This window comes from Triplophysa rosa, unplaced genomic scaffold (genome assembly GCF_024868665.1).
Source record: "Triplophysa rosa unplaced genomic scaffold, Trosa_1v2 scaffold325_ERROPOS182099+, whole genome shotgun sequence".
Classification (NCBI taxonomy): domain Eukaryota; kingdom Metazoa; phylum Chordata; class Actinopteri; order Cypriniformes; family Nemacheilidae; genus Triplophysa; species Triplophysa rosa.
Genome location: NW_026634336.1, coordinates 1 through 16,568, shown reverse-complemented (window position 1 = coordinate 16,568; position 16,568 = coordinate 1). Strand labels below are relative to the sequence as shown.

Here is a 16,568-nt window from a genome sequence, read left to right as displayed (position 1 = left end):
CAAAACACTCCACACACACAATATGCACACGTACTAACTCACATAGACATAGACACACACACACGGAAGCGCACACATGCACACACTCACACAAACAAGCACGCACACGCACACACACACACACACAGACAAGCACGCACACAGACACACACAGTGAAAGCACACATTTAAGATAAAGGAGAGAGAAACACAGGTCAAATATTAAACAGACTATAAATTCCTANGGGTCATTGAGATGTAGAACATGAGCTGAAAAACCAGCTTCAAACAGCTGACAGCGAGACAGAGATAGAGATCCTGAACTGCTCTCACAGGTTTCAGAGAAATCTGAAGAAAAAACATTATCAGCATTAAAAAGAAAGAGAAAGGTTTTATTTGAGATTTTGTTGTGAAGTGATTCTAACCAAAGGAGTGAGGTTCAGGACTGGTTTGGTTGTCTTTGCAGAAACAGCCGTGAACACCATGTCTCTCTCCACACCATTCATCTTCAGTACAGTTGAGTGAAAGGCATGGATCAGTCACAGCTAAGAGAAGAACACAGAGACATGAAGCGCATTCATACAACATAGAGTCCACTTAATAATTATAGATGAGGGCTCCACACCTTTATACAAAGTTAAAGGATGGAGGGAAATGGGACGGATGTTTATTTCTATGTACTTGTAAACTCTCAAAAACGGTATGATCTAGAGATATCTATTCTTTTTCATGCTAGGATAGAAAGTTGCTGGATGTTACTTGGTGGCTCTCAAATCTATTTACCAAAACAAATGAGCACATACTCATTTTTAAATAAAAGAACATTTGAGTATTTTTGGATAAATTCCTTACCTGCACAGTAAGATGAACAATGCAGTGGTCTGACAAACTCATAAACATAATAATCTCCTGGACAGGCTTTGACTTGTATGGGATGAGATTCATAACCACAGCAGCTGTTCCATCCAGACATACAGACGTGTCGTGTGACCACTCCATCTTCCAGCTGTGGATGAGGATCTCTGAGATACAGTGGGCTGTAAGTGCCACACATCCCTTGACTAACACATGATTCTGGCATCTGGGAGGTGTGACCATTGATGAAGAGTCTGTACCAGCCATTCCACTCAACATTATAATCACACATGCTGTAGTAGTTGTTGTAGTAGTAATAGTTATAGTAATGATTATCAGTGGATCTCCAAGACTCATCCAGACTGGTGTAGCTGTCACAGGGGTCCACACTTGGAGTGCCAAACGGGACTATTATGAGGAAAAACCCAGAATGAGTGTGTTAATAAATGTAGATTGGATGCAGATTAAATGCATTTAAGAAAATAATACATGTACGATATCTTTACAGATCTGCAAATAAACCAGTCATATATATATTGTGTCTACAATACATATAATCATAAACATGTGAAGTCTTTGAGCAGAATGAATGTACCTGCACAATATGATGGCGCTGGGATGGCTACATTTGGTCTGGTCAGTTTGTAGACATAATAATGTCCAGGACAAGCTTTGACTTGGATTGGGTTGGATGTGTAATGACTGCACTGGTCATAATGAGAGCCGTAGACTTCACGAGTAACAACTCCATCTTCTACTCCAGGATGAGATCCATTAAGCCACAGAGAACTGAAACCTCCACATGACATGTAATAAACACACCAGTCGGGCATCTGAGCACTCGATCCATTGATGAAGAGTCGATACCAGCCGGCCCATTTCACACGCGTGTCATCATGTCCAGTTATATATCCATACGAATACATGTAATTGAGTGTGCTCCTCCAGTAGTCGTCCTGTATGTTGTAGTTTGAGCATGGGTCATCTGAGATTAAAAAAAAGTTTATTTTAATGAGCAGCAGGGGGGTTGTTAGGGTTGGTTATTGAGGCTGAGCCCCCTGAGAACATGACTCAAATCACCTAAATCCCCCACAAGTTTTTCAGAACAGCAAACACTTTAATAAGTAATAAGTGACTCATTTTCTTTTCCACTGTTTGTGTATCTTCTTGCTTGTCTCATTTATGTCCTGATTTCTCCATCTATATATTTTTTCATTGGTTGTGTTTATTTTCTTTATCTCTGTCATCTCTCCTCAATTGCTTTGTGTGGTGAAGTACATTCAACGAATAAGAAAAGCCCAATGCCATGCCTGTTTAATAGTGTTGAAACATCAAATGTCATTTTGTTTAACCATTTGTATGTAGTGAAAATGTGATTTTCATGTCTTTTAAAATTGATTCATTGGGACATGCACAACCTGTAAAACGGATTTGCTTCTGTGGCGATGTCATGAACATCCAAGGGTCCTATGTAAGAGGTGCATGCGTGCTTCACTTCATGTTGTACCATGTGCGTAAGTAGAGATTGCATCTCTGATGAGCTGTTCATGTTTGTATTTTCAGATAAGTGATAACTGCAGATATATGTGCGAACTGTTGTATAAATTGAATATCAGTTGAGTGTAATGTTATTGCTCGAGTTACGATGTACATTACTCTGCTGAGGTTGAAGTGTATGCTTTAGTATACTTCCCAATGAAATGAACTAAACTAGCGATGTGTTTATTACATACTGTTAAAGTAGGAGGCCACTTGTACCTAATGTAAAAAGATCTGAGATAATGTGAATCGATGAAGAGGCGCATGCGTGCTTCACTTAAAGGGGCAATTTCATGAAAACCAGACTTTTTCCATGTTTAAGTGTTAAAATCGGGTCTCTGGTGCATCTGCCAACTCAGAAAACGTGAAAAATGACAACCCAGTAACTTTGTTCACGTGAGCCTATCTCTGCAAGCCTGTGAGAACACGAGCGGTTCAGATTTCGCTCCCTTTCTGAGGTAGGCAGCAGTTCTTATTGTTATATTTCCGCCCATTTTTCTGAACGTGTCCACCCATGGCGTTGCCGCCATTTTTGTTTTCGCAACAATATGGCAAAAGTAAGCAAAGCAGAGCAAGCCATGCTAACTGTTCTGTTGTTGGCAGCATAGACCAACACAGGACACTGTTTCCAGCCTCACATGAGACAAGAGAGCAATGGATTTATTTATATTGTTTTCAATGGAAATCCCCCACTGAATGAGGCAAAGCTGCAAATAAAGACATTGTAAGTACCGGTATTTTTTAAGTAAGACCTCAGGGACCTGTGGCAACTTAAAAGTAGGTAAAATGTCAATGTGACACGTTTGTCCGTTCACTCATAGAAAGCAATTTGTGTGGCTTGTAAACACGTGACGGGATTGTCCTGTGTAACGTTACTTCCACTTATAGAAAACTGTGTGTATGGTTTGTAAACACGCGATGGGTTTGTCATGGTCACATGTTCCCGCCACCCTACCGTTTTGTTATTTCACCCGTGAAACCCCGTGACGCGATCGCGGGTCTCACTCCCGAAAGCGGTCGTGACCAGACCAACCGGCACCGGAGCGCCTTCGCGAATGGCCCCAGGGAAACAGGTGTGCTTATAGAAAACAATGTGTTTGGTGTTCAAAGACGAGATACAGTAGTTTCTCATTCACTTTGTTACCCTTCTTTCTTGGGTAGGCTACTTTCACTTGTAAAAAGGGGTGTGTATGAAATACGCGATCAGTTTGTCATGTGAGTTTTCGCATATAGAAACGTGACGCCTTTGTTAGGAGTCTGTTCACTTATAGAAAACAATGTGTTTGGTGTTGTTTAACGACGAGACCTTGTTTCTCATTCGCTTTATGTCACCCTTCTTTCTTGGTTTGTCGTTGGAAGCACAGGCTCACAGCCCTGGCTGCGTTTTCTGCTGAAAAGGGGGCGGAGACTAGCAGCTCATTTGCACTTAAAGACACGCACACCAATACAGCACAAACTGGGCAATTAGAGCATGGTATAATAAAAGATCTGTGTTGTATTTTGAGCTGAACTTCACATACACATTCACTGGACCCCTATGATTTATATTACATTTGTGTAAAAGTAGAAAAAAATCTCCCCTTTAATGTTGTGCCATGTGCGTAAGTAGAGATCGCATCTGAGCTGTTCATGTTTGTATTTTCAGTTTTGGATCTCTCAGTAAAGAAATATAATTTCACCACAGTCTGTGTCGTTGTGATTACTTGAATGTGTTACATGACACCATTTTTTATCATATATTTTTTGTAAGTTGACTAAAGTGACGTTGCAAAAGATTACATTTCGTGGAACAATTGTATTATTAGCTCATTAGCTCCAGTGAATAACTCAATAAAATCACCCCCACACACATCTGTAAGACTTAAAATAGCCATGTATTATTGAAACTTACAGAAGGTGGCGTTGGGTCCAGTAAACACAGCTGGAGTTGTTGTGGGATCAGTCTGTGATATAGTGCTGACATCTAAAAAATGTAAGACATAACTAAAGTAACATATAGGCCTAAGAAAGTTTGATAGTTAGAAATTATGTGGGTAGAAAAAAAGCCGTACCTGTGCAGTATCCTAAACACCAGTATTGTGGATTCACGAGTTCATAGACAAAATAATTTCCAGGACAGGCTTTTACTCTGATGGGTTTTGACTTGTAATCACAGCAGCCACCACCCCAATAATTCCCCCCACAGACCTCCCGGGTCACCACCCCATCTTCTATCTGAGGGTGAGGACCGTTGAGCCACAGACCACTGTCTGCATTACAACTGTGTGGATTAACACAGGTCTCTGGCATCTGGATGTTCATCCCATAATGATAAAGTCTGTACCAGCCACTCCAGGAGAAGGATTCATCACAAATCCACAATCCACTTTCAGTCGTTGCTCTCCAGGGACGATCCAGAGACTCGTAGTTGTAACAGGGATCATAACTGGTGCTGCTGAAAGAAACTGTCATGAAGAAAAGAGATGTTAGTAAAAGTACCGTAAATAAATAATATCTCAAAGCACAGAGTTAGTGGAAGCTCTTCAGACACTTTAAAGTGATGTGTGACAGAGATTCTAAAAAGACAGTTCTTGGTAACCAATCCAAACAATCTGTCACTGCTCTAAAGTTCTTGTAACTCATCTAAAATCGGTGATTTAAAATGACTTATGGGCATTGATCTGCAGAGGTTTTCTTCAAATGAAGAGACTAATTGTACTTGCTTGCCCTATTCTTTCTTTTATATCTCTTTTTTGGTGGTTTCTGTTGAGCGCATCTTCCTCTTCGCTATATAAAAGGTCAATTAAAAGATATGCAAGAAACAAACATCCTTCTAACAAGACTTGAAGGAGGATCTGTTGTTTCAAAAAATGTTTACTTCTCATATAGATGATTTTGAAAACGTATTTGTCACAAATACACATTTTTGAGGAATAAAGATCAGAAGAGTTAAATCTTCACCTGCACAGTATGAAGGTCCTTCCAGTGACACATCTGGTGTGATGAGTTCATAGACATAATAATCTCCTGGACAGGCTTTCACCTGGACAGGGTTTGATCTGTAGCTGCCACACTGGTCGTAGTACCATATGTGACTTCCCACAACATCACGGGTCACCACTCCATCCTCAAGTCCTGGATGAGAACCGTTGAGATACAGTCCAGTATAACCTCCACATCCCATATAACTCACACACCACTCAGACATCTGAGCACTTTCTCCATTCAGATACAGCCGATACCAGCCGTTCCACTCAACAATACTGTCGTCATGTTCAGTGTACTGGTATGGGTTCTGCCGTATGTCTCTCCAATGGTCATCAATAGTGTTATAATCAGAGCACGGGTCAGAGCTGACAGCTGTAGGTACTGAGAGAGAAAAGAGAAACCTCTTTACACACAGTGGTCCACTTCCGTTTAGGAAACATTAGAAAACAAAACAAGAATAATTCGGACAGGATGCATTTTCTGCCATAAACAAATTGTACATTTACACTTTATTTGAAATAGAATAATATTGTTTTACGTATTACGCAGTTATGCACTTGAAACAAAATCCTTGGGAATTTGCTTTTTAGTAGGGATGCACCGATAGGATTTTTTTGGGTCGATACCAAGACCAATCTTAACAAACAACTATCGTCCGATTCCAATGCCGATTTTGGTCACTTGCATATAGTTTACAATACAATTTACAAATCAGAGAAAAAAGTCGGATTATTCAGACACGGAACTCCTTTCCTCCATGCAGTTCATTATTAAACCATCCGTATCTGCCTTTTTTATGCTATTGCCGATGGTGTTAAATTAATCCAATATCGGTGGCCGATACATCGGTGCATCCCTACTTTTTAGCCTCAGTTTTTGGGATGCTCAGTTTAAATTTGGTGGGGTTTTTTTGTGGTTTCTTTGTTAAGAACATTTTCTTGGATCTCACCAAAATGGTCATTGTTCCCTGCAGGAAGAGATGAATTCTGGATTTGGTGCTGTATAGACAGTTTCAGAGCAACAACATAAACACACGTTACTGCGCATGTGCTCTTTTGTGGCCTAAACTTAACTTCCAGTAGAGTCCCTGTAGATTGTTTTTTATTGTAGTAAATTATTTGTCTACACAGTAAAATCGCAAGTGTTAAAAAAGGTCAAATTAACACTCACGGTGTATATATAATCCACACTCTCAAAGTGTGGATTATATAAACACTGTGAGAGTTAATTTGACACTTTTTAACTCTTGCGATTTTAGCAAGATAAAACTACATGCATCTTGCCAGTATTATTTTGGGTTAGCAGTAGAAGAGCTGTTACTTGACTAAACTTAAATGTGACAAGTTACGTAAAACCCATTCAACAAATTTATTTATTTTTGCGTCTGATGAAACCGTTTTAAGCACTGTGAAAATGTTCAGATTTTCATGTTTTATTTTATAACAATTTGTAAGACATTCTATATTTAACTTCTATCTGTATGCATTTTATGTCTATTTTTTATCCTTAATGTCTATTCTGTTATTACCGTTGTCCTTAGGGGTAGGGTTTTTAAAATCACATCAAAAATGACTACATCCTTACATAATAGTGGGATTAACAAAAAGTTTAATGAAATGTCAAAAGATCATAAAGGATCACTCATAAGAGAAGGCAGGACAATACTTCACCAGTGGTTGTGATGAGCGGAGTGGTCAGAGTGTCTGTTCTCTGTGTTGTTGGAGTCAATGTGGTGAAGCCTGTGACTTCTGAGATCAGGAACATTTTTTATTATGTCAATTATTTTCAAACAAATCTCAGAAAAGTATTAGATTAATGTGCATGTTAGTAAATTCTCTACCTGCACATTAAGCAGCACACTCCATCGGTCTGACAAACTCATAGACATAATAATCTCCTGGACAGGCTTTGACTTGTATGGGATGAGATTCATAACCACAGCAGCCGTTCCATCCAGACATACAGACGTGTCGTGTGACCACTCCATCTTCCAGCTGTGGATGAGGATCTCTGAGATACAGTGGGTTGTAAGTGCCACACATCCCTTCACTAACACATGATTCTGACATCTGAGTGCTCTGACCATTGATGAAGAGTCTGTACCAGCCATTCCACTCAACATTATAATCACACATGTCGTAGTAGTTGTTGTAGTAGTAATCGTTATAGTAAGAATTATCAGTGGATCTCCAGGGTTCATCCAGACTGGTGTAGCTGTCACAGGGGTCCACACTTGGAGTGACGAAAGGAACTATTATGAAAAAAGAGTGCATTAATAATATTGATTACGTTAGATCAGATGAAATGCATTCAGGATCTTCTTAAACGTACAGTCAGATATGAGCACAAATACATCAAGAAGAATTTTGTTACAAATTGCAAATACTTGCTGAAATATATTTAAATAAAACACAAATGCTTATGTGAGTATGTATAATTAAAATACAAGTAATTTGGAAATTTAAAAATACATATGCTGAGAGAATGTTAGGGAGTCCTCAAAGAAAACATTTTGAACGGGGGCGTTGAAGGGATTTTGGTGAGGCCTTGTTTATGAAAAGTTTATACCAAAGATTCACAATGAGATGAAATAAAACATGTAACTGCCCGCAAAAATGTGATATGCAACATTTTAAAGATATTTTAGGCTTATTGATTAGACAGGAATTGAACTTAGGTCCTCATAAAATAATTTGTTTGACATGTGGTGCTGCACAGATCAATTGACATATGACATCAAAGCGCTGTGAGAGCAGTATTGTATGCACCGTCCCGCAGACTGCAGCTCCAACCCTGTTTTAACACACCTGTCTGTAATTATCGATTCCAAGACCGCAAAGAACGGACTTGTGTTCTCGTGGAGACCGGTCAATGACTTCTGGGCAGTGTAGTCTACGTTAGAGCTGAAGATCTTTGCCCGAACCCGACGGACCCGACGGGTTCGGTCGGGTTCGGGCTTAATTTCTATCATTTTACACGGGCTCGGGCTTGCACGGTAAATGAGCGGTCATGTGATGCATTCCGATTAGTGCGAAAATGGATGCTGAGGAGGTGAAACGGAGGCTTGCCTCTGGCGATTACGTTTTGGTTGCACCAGCAACTAAAGCAAAGTCTGAGGTGTGGAAAAGTTTTGACCATGTGCATAATGAGAATAATGAGCCAGTGGGATATGTGAGATGTTATGATGTTACAGAGGACTTATTTTATTTCTTTGTTCCAACTTCCAAGTGGCCTATAGCCTACGTTAGTCATTAATAAATTATGTTAAAACGTATAAATGACTCATTCTTGACAAAAGCTGTGTGCGTGCGCACATTTGAATAGCCTAATGTCGGGCTGTAAACGGGTTCAGGCTTTTAAAAAGCTGTCAATCAAAATGCACTTGTCGGGCTCGGGCCGAATTCTGCCGGGCTCGGGCACTGTCGGGCCTAACTTTTAAGGCCCGATTACAGCTCTAGTCTACGTGATACGCAGGTACTGAACTCCTGGCCAGCCATGTGAAAGTCAGTCTAGAGACACTGCCAGCAATTTTATAAGTGCAAGGGGTGTTTGTTAAAACTGCACAAATGTTCATTGTTAATTATTACAGTTAACTATCAATGTCAATAATAGCCGTAACTTGCACTCATAAGTGTGACCCAGTGTGTGAAAACTAAGCTAAAAATCTAGTTATTAGTGACGAGCATCAGAGTTTGATTTTAACCATTTATTTCAATATCATTTACTGTAAATCTTTGAAATGGACTTAGTCAAAATCAAACTAAATTTAAATCTTAAGTTTATACTTTCACGGGATATTCTTTACATCTTGTTGGTTGCCCTGCTGAAAAAAGAATAGAACCCTGCCCAAAACACAAGAGATGCAGATGGGAATCAATAGAACACCCAAAAATGCTCAAGACATTTCTTTTATTTTGTAATATAAAAACTTGTGGTTCATATTGGTATTTTATTGCCACTAGAATATATGTAATGGTTTCTATTTTTTTAGCAGGGTGAGTTCATGTAGAAATAGTAGATCACAAATAAATGACTTTATAGCTGGGTTTTCAAAGACTGGATCACAAATGTGCATTGAAAATTGCCAGCTGATAAAACCTGTGCTTTAGGGATTATATACATATATCATCTAAGGCTAAATGTAACTCTTAACTGACTGAGAGACAGTGATTAACCAGCATTTCCCCCCATCTGCCATTGGCTATTGAAATCTTGCTTGCAATAAATCTTTCAGAATGCTCTTGATTACATATAGAGGCATACTCTATGCATTCGTGAGTGTGGTGGTGCTCATGGGTTGTCGGTCTGGGGCGGGGGAGTAGGCTGGGAGGGAAAAATCAGAGTATACTCACTACAAAAAACTAGACTACACCACTGCTTCTGGGACTTCAAGCAGGTTCTGTATGTGCGTAAGGCTGCATTCGATGCATCCTTGATGTCGAGAACACATCCGGGTATGTTCATGCATTCTCTGTTCTTGAGTATTGGAACGGACTTTGACGATTATTGATAGCGTAGAGTGAAAACGCGAGGACACAAGACCGCTGAAGAACGCACATTGCGAAACGGCCATAGATTAGCTGCTTTAGTTGTGTTTGATTGGGGTTGGAGATGAAATCTTCAGGACGGCAGCTCAGGAGCAGGGTTGGAGACCCCTGCACTACTGTAAAGCAGCATAGGGAGCACTCTAAAACCAAAAAAAGGAAATAGATGCAGAGGACAATGTTTGTGTAGATACAAACAGCACCACACTGGATCATACGTAGATCCTTGTTTCTCAAGCTCAACGAGTACACTGGATTCAACAGCATGCACTACTTCATTTACTTGCATCTGCCCTAAACTGTAATATATATGGTAGTCCTATTAAGTTCTTGTTTTATTTAGGAAAATATACAGGCTTGATTAAGTGTTTTAAATACATAATACTTTTTTAATTAATTAAGTATTTAATTGCAACTTCTAAATTTGTTATACAGCAAAATATTAATTACATACTCTAAAGCAATTAAATACATGTTTTAAAAACATTTAATTGAAAAACTGGATGCAGTATATAGAGTAGATTATGTCTATAACATAATTCATCATAAACATGTGAAGTCTTGGAGCAGAATGAATGTACCTGCACAATATGAAGGGAGTGGGATGGCTACATTTGGTCTGGTCAGTTTGTAGACATAATAATGTCCAGGACAAGCTTTGACTTGGATTGGGTTGGATGTGTATTGACTGCACTGGTCATAATGAGAGCCGTAGACTTCACGAGTAACAACTCCATCTTCTACTCCAGGATGAGATCCACCAAGCCACAGAGAACTGAAACCTCCACATGATATGTAACTAACACACCAGTCGGGCATCTGAGCACTCGATCCATTGATGAAGAGTCGATACCAGCCGTCCCATTTCACACGCGTGTCATCATGTCCAGTTATATATCCATACCAATACATGTAATTGAGTGTGCTCCTCCAGTAGTCGTCCTGTATGTTGTAGTCTGAGCATGGGTCATCTGAGATTAAAACACATTACTGGTAATGAGAATTAGGCTAATTGTTCACCTGGGCCCATGTTCTTAAAACATTCTCTCAGAAAGCTCCTAATTTAGCTTAATAATGTCTAGTCTCAGTTTAAAAGTGATTCAGAACCTGAATCTGAAAACTCTTGAAAGTACCTGAAACTCTGAGCGAGGGCAAAGACAAAAGCTTCCCTGATAGCACACATACATCTGTATGTAAAACTTCTCTTTCTAAAGTGTTTATCAGATGTTTTTACACAGCAGATGTTTTCCAGATCTCCAGATCTTTAGCAGACGTCTAACAGATGTACTTGCTAGCTGGGTTTTATCCAAGTGAGGAGGCGAGGCTCACCTGTTGTTAGGTATGAAACACTGATCTATATAAATGACTGGATTGCTCATGACGTCATTAAAAAATGTAAGCATATAAGGTGGCTGTTATAAGGCCCCTTGTCAAAAAAACCCAACTCGACCCTAGAGAACTACAGGCCTATATCGAATCTACCTTTCATATGTAAAGTTCTGGAAAAAGTAGTTTCAACTCAATTATGCTCCTTCCTCAACTCAACTATATTTATATGCTTTTTACAATTTTCATTATTACAAAGCAGCTGTACATGAGACATATTGACTATAAGCAAAACAATTAAAGTTGTACCTGTAAAAACAAGAAAAAGGTGAAACCACAGAAGACAGACATACCCACATACAAAACACTCCACACACACAATATGCACACGTACTAACACACGTAGACATGGACACACACACAGACGCGCAGACACACGGACGCGCATGCACACACAAACAGACAAGCACGCACACACACAGACACGCACGCACAGTGAAAGCACACATTTAAGATAAAGGGGAGAGAAACACAGGTCAAAAATAAATTCCTATATGCAATATTAATTAAGTAAAACTTTAAAATTCTAAAGCAGCCCCCCGGGCCAGGCAAGTAGTGCAAAAGAACAGTATGCAAACGGTGGCGAGGAACCCAAATGTTGTGATTCTGTCTCATCTTGTCATGTCTTTCTTGATCTTGTGGCAGAATCACGACAGGATCCCTTGTTTTATGTGGAGAGAGAAGTTTCAGACTTCCACATTCCCTCCCTCTCCGGTGTCGCGTCTCTGTTCCCGCCCTTTTGTCTCCTTATTGCTTGTTAATTAGTTCATGTCCCGCACCTGTTCCCTCTTGATTTGCTCCCCTTTAAATAGTCCTCATGTTTCATTGTCCTGTGTTCGGTCATTGTGTGTGGTGTGCTTGTGTTCGTTGTGACATGTCTCTGATACAGAGAGTGTTGTTTTGCCTGTGATCGTTACTAAGAGTCAAGTAAGTCAAGTCCAGTAAGTGTAGTTATTTGTCTAGTGTTGTATTCATCTAGTTAGTTTGTGTTCTTGTTGTCTACTTGATTATTCCCTTTGTCATTATTGTTTTACCCCCTCGTGGGCCTTTGTTTTGTGTTTTATATTTTATTATTAAAATCTGTTGTCCAAGCTGCCTGCAATTGGGTTCTTCTCCTCAAGACACCCAAAACTTCTATGAAAAGAAAACTCTCAGAGAAACCCAGGCCCAACCAGGATGATCCAGTTCCCCTCGCAAAAGCTCTGCTCCTCTGCACAAGCTCGACAGGCTTGCACAACAAAGGCTAAATAAAAATACAATAAACTTACTAAAAAGGTAAATTATAGAATAAGATTTTCATTAATAATCTAATAGCATTTGAAATATGTTGACCGTGTTCTCTCTCTCTTTATCTTAATGTGTGCCATCACGTGTGTGCATCTTTGGTCGTGTGTTGGCTGGTGGTTGTGAACATGTGCTGAATTCTATTGTTAGTAAGGTGTGCACTAACTAGAATGATGTCTATGTGTTGTTAGTAGTGTTTCTGTTGTATGTGGTTTGTATGTGGACTGTCTTCTCTGTGTTTCACCTTTTTCTGTTTTTACAGGACAACTTTAATTGATTTAGTAATGTGATCAAAATGTCTGGCTCTGCTTCATTTAGTCATGTTTTCTTGGTCCTGTAGCAGAGCCATGACAAAGCTTTGGTTTGTGTGGAGAGAAACATATTATTGTCCTGTTGACAATAATATCGTTCTCTCCAGTGTCTCGTCTCTGTTCCGCCATCTCGTTTCCTCTGTTAATTTCCCTGAGTGTTTTCATTACCCACACCTGCCCTGTCGTTATCCCTCGTTTGTCTTCCTTATAATACCCTCTTGTTTCTTTGTCTTGTGCTGTGGATTGTATCGTCTACGTCGTGTATGATGTATCTGCCAGTCATGTTCCTGTGATTCCTGTGTTGTTGTGTATAAGATCCCAGTCCAGTCCAGTCTTAGTAAGTGTTTAGTTTGTGTTGTCAAAGTATGTTAGTCAAGTTTATGTTAGTTTAGTCCAGTCTAGTTTATTTTTCCTGTCTTGTTTTTACCCCCTCGTGGGTGTTTTGTTTCTGTTTTGTCTATTGTTTAATAAATATATTCCGTTAACCCCTTCATTGCCATTGCCTGCCTGCATCTGGGTTTTTGACTTACGAATCTCGCCACTGACCAGCGGCACGAGCACCGTCACGGGAGGTTGGATGGTTATCGAGTGCCAGACTGGACACGTTCGAGCGGGCTATGCTAGACTGAACCCAGCAGGCAGCATGAGCACCGGGCGGTCCCACCGTAGCTCGCCTCCTCTGCGGACTTCGCCAGGGGAACGAGAGCTGTGGATGAGTACGTGGACGGTTCCTGGACGTCGCCGAGAATGGCGTCTTCGGGGAGGAGGAGCTCGCGGTGCTATTTAACTCCGGTCTCAGGGACCCACTTTCGCGGGCGGAGATGAGGGCGTTGAGACCGTTGGACTTCGACGCCGTGTGGCTGTCCGCCGCGGAACGATCGGAGTCCACGGCCTCAGCAATTACCAGCTACCCATCTCCGCTGGTCACGATTCCTGAGCGTGGTTCCCTGCAGATCGGGGTTGTGGGCACCGCCACTCCATCCTTCCCACTCTCGGCAGCTCTCCACCATCCACCAGCCTCGTTGGCAAGCGGGGGAGGCGAGCATCCTGGGAGTCACCTCCGAGGAGTCCCAGCCGGAACCGCCATGCCTTCTACATCCTTCCTTCAGCCGACCTCCAGCGGGTGGCTCGGCTGAAGAAGAAGAGGCAGCGGCGGGCAGCGCGGGCTCCTTCCAGTCCGGTTCCAGCCGTGCACCATGCCAGCGTGTCCAGCCCGATGTCCAGTCTGTGTCCAGCCGGCGTCCAGCCGGCGTTCCAGCCGGCGTTCCAGCCGGTGTATCCAGCCGGCGTCCCAGCCGGTTACCAGCCGGCGTCAAGCCTCTGTCCAGCCGGCCATCCAGCCGGCGTCCAGCCGGTGTCAAGCCCTGCCTGCCGGCCTTCCAGCCGGCGTCAAGCCCTGTCCCAGCCGGCCTTCCAGCCGGCGTCAAGCCCTGCCAGCCGGCCTTCCAGCCGGCGTCAAGCCCTCCAGCCGGCCTTCCAGCCGGCCTTCCAGCCGGCGTCAAGCCCTGTCCAGCCGGCCTTCCAGCCGGCGTCAAGCCCTGTCCAGCCGGCCTTCCAGCCGGCGTCAAGCCCTGTCCAGCCGGCCTTCCAGCCGGCGTCAAGCCCTGTCCAGCCGGCCTTCCAGCCGGCGTCAAGCCCTGTCCAGCCGGCCTTCCAGCCGGCGTCAAGCCCTGTCCAGCCGGCCTTCCAGCCGGCGTCAAGCCCTGTCCAGCCGGCCTTCCAGCCGGCGTCAAGCCCTGTCCAGCCGGCCTTCCAGCCGGCGTCAAGCCCTGTCCAGCCGGCCTTCCAGCCGGCGTCAAGCCCTGTCCAGCCGGCCTTCCAGCCGGCGTCAAGCCCTGTCCAGCCGGCCTTCCAGCCGGCGTCAAGCCCTGTCCAGCCGGCCTTCCAGCCGGCGTCAAGCCCTGTCCAGCCGGCCTTCCAGCCGGCGTCAAGCCCTGTCCAGCCGGCCTTCCAGCCGGCGTCAAGCCCTGTCCAGCCGGCCTTCCAGCCGGCGTCAAGCCCTGTCCAGCCGGCCTTCCAGCCGGCGTCAAGCCCTGTCCAGCCGGCCTTCCAGCCGGCGTCAAGCCCTGTCCAGCCGGCCTTCCAGCCGGCGTCAAGCCCTGTCCAGCCGGCCTTCCAGCCGGCGTCAAGCCCTGTCCAGCCGGCCTTCCAGCCGGCGTCAAGCCCTGTCCAGCCGGCCTTCCAGCCGGCGTCAAGCCCTGTCCAGCCGGCCTTCCAGCCGGCGTCAAGCCCTGTCCAGCCGGCCTTCCAGCCGGCGTCAAGCCCTGTCCAGCCGGCCTTCCAGCCGGCGTCAAGCCCTGTCCAGCCGGCCAGTCAGTGTTCCTGTGATCCTGTGTTGCTGTGTAAAGATCCCAGTCCAGTCTTTGTAAGTGTTTAGTTTAGTTTGTCAAGTTATGTTTAGTCAAGTGTTATGTTAGTTTAGTCCAGTCTAGTTTATTTTTCCTGTCTTGTTTTTTACCCCCTCGTGGGTGTTTTGTTTCTGTTTTGGCTATTGTTTAATAAATATATGCCGTTAACCCCTTCATTGCCATTGCCTGCCTGCATTTGGGTTCTTCACACCACAATTCGTGACATATAACTTTAATTGTTTTGCTTGTAGTCAATATGTCTTATGTACAGCTGCTTTGTAACAATGAAAATTGTAAAAATCGCTATATAAATAAAGTTGAGTCATTACACTGAAGCCACCGCGCAGCCATGTTGGTATGCCCAAACATTTATTGTAATAACAGGGAGCTTATTACAGTAATGATAAAACAATACCTTAACAGTCCTTAACATTTTTTATCCGAAGTCTTCCAGTACATTCTTACAAATCTAATTCTGTCCAACACATTTATTTTCCTTCTCGTTTTGTCCATTGTCCCTGCTGCTAAAGTAACTCTTAAGCCTCTTAAAAGTCTATACTACTACCAATTCTGGACCTGAAGACCTCATTTAAGGGTTAATATGCTTTCTGAATTTCTCACCCACCCCCCACACCAAAAACATGACCCACCCCCTTGAATCCCCCACAAGATCTATATTTTCTTTCATTTGTTGTGTTTAGTTCGTTTTTTTTCATCTCATCTCATCTCTGCAGTCTCTCCTCAACTGCTTTGTGTGTCTTTCACGCCATAATGTTTTTCTGTTTCTCTTATTTTATAGATTTATTTGAATGTAAGCTGACTTAAACTGTAAAAAAAATACAGTGAATAAATAAAAAGTCATAACAATAAAATCACCACCACATTACATTAATTTGTAAGACTTGAAGTAGCCATTTATTACTGAAACTTACTGACAGTGATGCTGGATCCAGTAGTCAGAGTTGTGGTTGTTATGGAATCAGTCTGTGATATAGTGCTGACATCTGAAAAAAATGTCATTCAATATATGACTAAAATAACATGAATTAGAAAGTTCGAGAGATGGAAAAGCCGTACCTGTGCAGTATCCTAAACACCAGTATTGTGGATTCACGAGTTCATAGACATAATAATTTCCAGGACAGGCTTTTACTCTGATGGGTTTTGACTTGAAATCACAGCAGCCACCCCCAAAATTCCCCCCACAGACCTCCCGGGTCACCACCCCATCTTCTATCTGAGGGTGAGGACCATTGAGCCACAGACCACTGTCTGCATTACAGCTGTGTGGATTAACACAGGTCTCTGACATCTGGATGTTCATCCCATAATGATAAAGTCTGTACCAGCCACTC

The 16,568-nt window shown here is 42.6% G+C and overlaps 1 protein-coding gene across 1 annotated transcript; it reads right to left on the bottom strand.

Annotated features, from left to right (window-relative positions):
• Window positions 1–220: 220 nt before the first annotated feature.
• LOC130550440 (uncharacterized) lies at window positions 221–16,537 on the bottom strand. The gene is given in 12 exon segments (XM_057327917.1): window positions 221–327; window positions 405–524; window positions 832–1,242; window positions 1,430–1,819; window positions 4,265–4,336; window positions 4,425–4,817; window positions 5,314–5,721; window positions 7,011–7,085; window positions 7,187–7,591; window positions 10,466–10,855; window positions 16,146–16,217; window positions 16,291–16,537. Coding segments are annotated over 12 exon segments (3,090 nt in total).
• Window positions 16,538–16,568: the final 31 nt, after the last annotated feature.